The 7,251-nt window shown below is 41.2% G+C and overlaps 1 protein-coding gene across 1 annotated transcript in view; it reads left to right on the forward strand.

Annotated features, from left to right (window-relative positions):
• The window catches only part of LOC102755541 (butyrophilin subfamily 1 member A1-like), a 22,026-nt gene extending 15,708 nt beyond the window's left edge, over nucleotides 1-6,318 (forward strand). Inside the window, exons 2-4 of the mRNA XM_015560811.1 lie at nucleotides 3,940-4,087; nucleotides 5,398-5,745; nucleotides 6,161-6,318. Coding sequence (XP_015416297.1) covers nucleotides 3,958-4,087; nucleotides 5,398-5,745; nucleotides 6,161-6,318 — 636 coding nt within the window. The 5' untranslated portion in view covers nucleotides 3,940-3,957. The remainder of the gene's footprint in view (nucleotides 1-3,939; nucleotides 4,088-5,397; nucleotides 5,746-6,160) is intronic.
• The last annotated feature ends 933 nt before the right edge of the window (nucleotides 6,319-7,251 follow it).

Here is a 7,251-nt window from a genome sequence, read left to right on the forward strand (position 1 = left end):
TGTTCAGGTGTGCATAGCAAAGTTCACATCTGTGCTGGCAGTCAGAGGGGCAGGGTGTAGAAGGGGAATGGAGTTGGCCCCCAGCAAGGGGTCAGAGCCCATGTAGTGAAGGGATTCCAAACTGGAGGCAGCCTGACATGAGGGAGGTGAAAATCCATGGGGGGAGGGAGTTCTCCAATGAGAGTTAGAGCCAGAGCACAGTGAGGAAAGGGTAGGACATGCCAGAACCCACACCAGGTAAGGAGGGGCCCATGTGCAGGGAATGTCTAGCATAGTGCCGGAGAGGGTTGAGGAAGGCATGCAGGAGAAGGAGTAGAAACATTGGTAAGAAATTGGCTTCATACTGTCAGGGTGATCAAAGAATAAATATATTAAGGATCAAGAGCCAGGATTCTCACTTTCAGAGTAGAAAGTTACAAATACTGAAGGGATTTGGGGAGACTAACACAAAATCACTAGCTGGTGATTTCAGTGTAGCCTAAGTAAGTAGCCATGGTGGACCAAGTGAATTCCTTGAAGGAATTTATCAAGAACATCAGACTGATCCAGAAAATTATGATTGACAGCTAGCAAAGTACTCTAAATCCCTGCTTAGAAAGTAGGACCCCTAATTAGAGATGGGGTGGTGACACTTGAAAGTTGTCCAAGAGAACCCCAAGCTTCCTCATCATCTTCCAGGTCCTCCTGAGACCTTATAGTACAGTAAGTCTTGCTCCTGCTTTCCTTTTTTCAAAACCATTTCCTTTGGGAAACATACCATGTGTGGTGTGGAAGAAGTACAAAGGAACAATTGGAGAAATTGTATTGGGCATTTTAATTTTGCTGTGAGTTCTTATGAAGAGATTGTGGTCAAGACGGAACTATTTGAATAGCTCGGCATTAATAGCATCAAACTCTTTGCTAAGATCTTCTCCACCTTCCTCTACAAGCTCTCTCAACAGCTTCTTAGCTCTCTGCATTGTTTCCACAGTGTCCCCTCCTGTTACTGGTGGGGAGCTGGCACTGTCCTGTTGGGGAGGTGGGACCAGTTAACTTCTCTTGCCCAAGTGAGATAGTTGCCATAAAATGTTGTTCCTAACATGATTTTTCCTATACTTTTGAGAGATGTGGATACTAGTAGGACTTCATATTTCACCCTTATATGAATTTAAAGGATGTCTTATATCAATTTTCCCACAGTTGATCCCTTAAGATGGCTTTACAAGCTGAGCACCAAGTGGAAAGAGCAAGTTATGACAACCTGTTTGGTGACAGCAACTACACACTCTGCTTGATCGACCACCTAGATTCAGTCTTCAGCCAACTGCACTGAGTGCTGCTGCCCTTCAGAAAATGGATCCCATAGAGCAACAGGAAAAGTTCAAAATGCAGGTGCTGGAGGTGCCCATATGTGACCCTACCTGGGTGTATTGGAGGGAAAAAGAGTCCAGGCAGTGATTCTGGTGAAGCTCAAGGCTCAAACTCTTTCCTTACTTACATAAGATTTTTGTGTGTGTGTGTGGTCAATTTGCAGTTGATACGTGCAAACTAACTGCAATGTGATTATCTTAACATTGCATGTACATTCTACAAAGTAAAACTACTTATTTTTAAAGATTAGAAGAGAAAAAATTCAATTGTATTTTCAATCTATTCAAGTTTTACAAGAAATTTCATTACATTTGTTCATTTTATTTTATTTCATATTTTCCATCACCATTTATCCCCTCTATGCCCTTTTTCTCTCCTCCCTATAACTCATGAACATTACATTTGTAAATGAAGGAAAAGAAAGAACTGTTATGTTCTTTAAATACAATTTAACTGCTCCAGCAGGAGTAAGATGTGCCTCACTCTTGCCCCTGTCTCTCCCCTATTTTAGGAACCATGCCTGTCTCATTAGCCACTGTAAACTCCAGGACCTGATTGCTAACAAGGTCTGGTACATAATTGATTCCATCAGGACTTGTTGAATGAGGGTGAGTATGCAGATAAACATGGGGGATATACCAGCCTTTCCCTCTCCCACCTACATTGACAGCCATTCCTCATCGTTTCACCCTGTGCCTGTCCCTCCGCATGGAACTGCTGAGCGAAAACCCTTGTCAATAAAATATATATTTTTTAAAAAAGAAGTTGAAGAGATTATCATTGATAATTATAATTGAACATTGATAATTATCTATAGTCATTTCAAGTATACAATCAGAAATAAAAGTTTTATTTATTCAAGCAACCTCAAAAAATATAAAAAATTAAGATTTTTAAGTACATTCTTTCTAAATTTATATTTAAAATATTTCTTAATAAATTCTATAATTTTTCTTATAATCATAAAATATACAAAAAGTGTCATATTTTTACATGAAGCCCACATAGCCTAATCTCCTTCCAGTTTCCTATAGTGAGCCCCAAAAATTAGATCATTTTCTCTGTTTGCCATGATATTAAAAAGGTTGAGAAATGTTATCTAATCCATGGAGAAGTAACATATGTTTTATCTCTGAAGTTGTTTCCATGATCTTTAAGACCTTACATAACTATATACCACAAGCCTCTATCAGTTCAGGATCCATTCCCCCACATACAGAGCGACCATATTGCCCCTCCACTTAAAGAGAACATGGCGTTTGGAATGTCTTCCTCTCCATTGTTTGGGCCAGCCCTTCCTAGACACTCTCTGAGCTGTAAGATTTCAGAGCACTGGGCCCTGAGCGGCAAACTTCACAGATTTTCAATCTAATTCAAGTTTACAAGAAATTTCATTACATTTGTTCATTTTATTTTATTTCATATTTTCCATCACCATTTATCCCCTCTATGCCCTTTTTCTCTCCTCCCTATAACTCATGAACATTACATTTGTAAATGAAGGAAAAGAAAGAACTGTTATGTTCTTTAAATACAATTTAAAAGAGTGGGAATGAAAAAGATTTTAAAATTTGTGTCACTTACTCATGCAACTAAAATATCTTACCAATGGTGACTATCAAGAAATTGAAGAGATACCCTGACCGGTTTGGCTCAGTGGATAGAGCCTAATGTTATCTAATCCATGGAGAAGTAACATATGTTTTATCCCTGAAGTTGTTTCCATGATCTTTAAGACCTTACATAACTATATACCACAAGCCTCTATCAGTTCAGGATCCATTCCCCCACATACAGAGCGACCATATTGCCCCTCCACTTAAAGAGAACATGGCGTTTGGAATGTCTTCCTCTCCATTGTTTGGGCCAGCCCTTCCTAGACACTCTCTGAGCTGTAAGATTTCTGAGCCCTGGGCCCTGAGCGGCAAACTTCACAGACATGACCACCAAATTCTCAGTTGTAGTGTTATAGCTTCTTCCTCGGTACTACTACTAATTTATATCTTTTGAAAGAGGTATCAGAAGCCTACCTAATTCCTAGGAGAGGGATTGAGGCTGGAAGTGATAGAAGCAACCTCCTTTTCCTGTTGGTATGAGGTAGAGACCCCTAAGCTCCTGGACCCTCTAGAAACAAGGTCCTGTCTCTGGATCACCAGAAACTATGTACAGAACGTGTATATTTGGGAGTGAGTCATCAGCATGTAGATAGTAGCTGGAACCATGAGATTATAAGAAATCTCATAGGGAGATTATAGTATAAAGTGGGATGAGAAAAGGATCCAGGACAGGGCCCTGGGGGAGGTGCAGTTGAGCTGTAGGGTAAAGAGGAACAGCAAAGAGGACAGAGTTGGAGCAGACATAAATGCATAAGGAGCAGAAAGACTGGAAGTGTGAGTGCCCTGAGTAGTCCTGAAAATCAAGGGTCCCAACACTCATAAAGGAGCAAGAATCTTACTCTGTCCTTCACTTTAATCCCATAGATAAGATGAGCCCCTTACCTGTCCAATAGTGAGATTCCTGTGTTCCTTTCTTTCTCTGCCCCTTGACTTAAGTCTCAGAGTTCTCTTTTTATATCTCCCCTCATTACAGTGTTTCTCTCCTTTTCCAATGAGTCATGGGCACAACGCCTTGGGATCACCCTGCCTCAATGACCTGAGGAGGCAGCGAGTCTCTTCAATTTATCAAGGCAGCCTCAACTCACTCTTCCTCTGCTTCCAGATGTTCATATTGGTTGCAGGTAGGAATCCTTATATGGGAGTCTGATTCTCTGATATGAAAGGGGAAGGAAAAGGTGAAATGGAGGGAAGCTGGAAGACAAAGTTCGACAAAAATACAATGCTACTTTCAACAACAAAGCTTTGAAAAAAGAAAAACAAAACAAAATACAAATGTTATGAGATCCTGGGAAAGGTAACAAAATTAACTTTATTTCACTTATTAAGTATCAGGCAGTGTACTGGCATTTTTACTTGTATCTCCTGGTCCAGGCCTGCTGATGCGTGTGTGTGTGTGTATGTGTGTGGTGTGTGTGTGTACACCTGAGTACAAATGTACAAAGGTGCGTATGGTGGAGCAAAGATTGAAAGAAAATAAAAGAGCCTTGTATGGTAATAAAGAAGCATAAGTTCTTAGAGCCCCAAGATAATGTAGAATAATTTTGGAAAAAATTAGCTTGTATGCCCCAATTTCTCATCTCATGCTCCTGGCAAACATTATCAATGATTCTCACATATCTTTATCACTGAGCTGCTTCAGATTTTTTCTCAACACAGTCATCCAACTAACCATTCAGAGCCATCAGAATTCCTCCCTCCTACTGACAAGGACAGAACCTGACCTGAAGGAGCCAGCATGCCTATTCCCATCTCCTGCAGTCACATTCCTCAGGTCCCTCCCCACAGGGTGAGTTAAGTGAGGAGCTTAGGGCCCAGTTTTTATTTTTTTAATTTTGACATGAGTAAATGTTTTTCATTAAAGGGAGAAAGAGAAAGAGAGAGAGAGAGAGAAAGAGAGAGAGAGAGAGAGAGAGAGAGAGAGAGAGAGAGAGAGAGAGAGCCATTGATGTAAGAGAAACATCAATTGTTTTCCTCACCTATGTGCCCCAAAGGGGGACTGTAATCAAACCCACTACCTGGGTATATGCCCTAATTGGGAATCAAACTCAATACCTTTGTCTGTATGGGATGATGCTCCAGCTAGTGCTAGGGCTCAAGATTTAAAGGAGAACTTGCTTTCAGGATTTTTCAGACCCTGAAACTATACCCCAAAAGTGAGTGCCTTCTCAAATTTGTGCCCTAAGTCTTTTGCTTGCCTCATTTAGCAAGGCCTAGACCTCCTATTTCCAACATCTACAACTATCTACTAGCTCTGTGTGTATATTCAGGTCAGAAAAGAGACCCCCAACATCCAGCAACTCTCTCCTTTCAGACCTGGTCCCCAATAGTTGGTTATGATGAAAATAGCCAATCATGTATGTAGTCAACACCCTTTCATCAGACCAAATGCTGCCTCCTGTTGCCCCTGACTCTATCTCTATTTTCTTTTTAGGAGCATTCCAAGTCCAAGGGCCCCAAGAACCTGTGGTGGCCATGCTGGGTGGTGAAGCTGAGCTTCCCTGCATCCTCACACCTCGTCAAAGTATTAAATACATGAAAATAAGCTGGACCCAATGCTTACCTTCCCAGGTGGTGCACCTGTATGAGGATGGGAAGGACAAGCCTGAGAAAGTCATGGGAGAGTATTTAGGGAGGACACAGCTTATGAAAAATGCCATGCATAAGGGGATCGTGACCCTGAGAATCCTCAATGTCCAACCCTCTGACAATAAGCAGTATCGCTGTGTGATCCAATATGGCTCCTTCTACAGTGAAGCAGTGATTGAGCTGAAAGTGGCAGGTAATGGCCCATGTTTATCCCCCTTGACACCCCATAGGGGTCAGTTTATTCCGGGATGGGCTCCTTTCTCTGATCCAATTTTCCTGGGAAATATAAAGAAGTCATAGGAGAAATTGAGATGGTCATTATTCTACTCACCCCATCATCCACTGCTTAGGGCTAAATAAAAGATAATAAAGAAATCTCATAGTGGGAGTCAAGAAATAGGCAGGGGCCATTTGCGTTGGAACCCTTTCTAACCCAGGAGTCTAGGTCCCCATCCTTTGTTGCCAAAACTTCTTCAGAGACCCAGTTTCCCATTTTAGTTCTGTTTTGAGGGCTAGTCAGCAGCAAAAACTCTTCAGAAGCAGGGTAGGGATGTGTGTGTGCAGGAAAATGAGCTTAGGACCTGACTTCTCCCTCTTCCTCTTCCCAGCTCTCGGCTCACATCCTCAGTTACTTGTGGAAGTCACTGAGTCCAGCAAACTCCGATTAGAGTGCAAGTCAGAGGGCTGGTTCCCTCAGCCAAAGGTCCAGTGGATGGACTCTGAGGGGGGAGAAATTCCAGCTGAGTCTGAGACTCGGCAGCCCTAAGCACATAAACTTGGTTCTGCTCTCTTCATCATACCCACACCAGTCTTCCTGCCAGGAGCCAACTTACTTTCTCTTTTTCTAACTTCTTCCATCCTTTCCTGACATATTTTCCAGTCTTCACCTACTTAACCTCTCCATGGAACTGGATCTCTGTTCTTATCCATTTAGGCTGGTATAACAAAATACCATAGACTAGGTGGCTTATAAATGACATATATTTATTTCTCACAGTTCTGAAGACTGTAAGTTCAATATCAGGGTGTCAGCATAGTCAGGTTCTGGTAAAAGCCCTCTTGCAACAGCCAACCTTTCCTTGTGTCCTCAGATGGTAGAAGGGATAGGGAGCTGGAGGGGGATATAGGGTGATCACTTTTATAAGGACACTAATCCCACTCATGAGTTAAGGACCTCACATTGGGCAATAGGATTTCAGCATATGAATATTAAGGGGACATAGGCATTCCAACCACAGCACTCTTTACCAAAAACTACTTTCAGACTTACTCCTTACTAGCTCTCCAATAGGTCAATCTACTCTGCTTCTCAGTTTACAACGTTTCTCCTCAGTGTTTTTGTGCTGTATTTTCTCTCTATTTAGATGTGCTGTTGCAAAAATGCTATGAGCCTAAATGTAGATCAACTATCTTTTGACATGCAATATGATTATGATATACCTTGCTGTACATATATATTTCACTTCTTTCCTGATTTCTGCCAGGCACAATTAATTGTCTTGCCACAATTTTCTTAATTTTTATATTTCTGATTTGTGATATATCTTCATTAATAATTTTTGAAATCATAACTAAATATTTGACTATAATATTCATCTATGCTATGGCAGCATTTACCTAGTAAATCTTGATTACCCTTTTTATCATTTTTCCATGTATAACCTTTGTACTGTTCCTATGCCAATCTTATCGTCTTACT

Source organism: Myotis davidii, unplaced genomic scaffold, assembly GCF_000327345.1.
Source record: "Myotis davidii unplaced genomic scaffold, ASM32734v1 scaffold576, whole genome shotgun sequence".
In the NCBI taxonomy this organism is placed as follows: Eukaryota; Metazoa; Chordata; class Mammalia; order Chiroptera; family Vespertilionidae; genus Myotis; species Myotis davidii.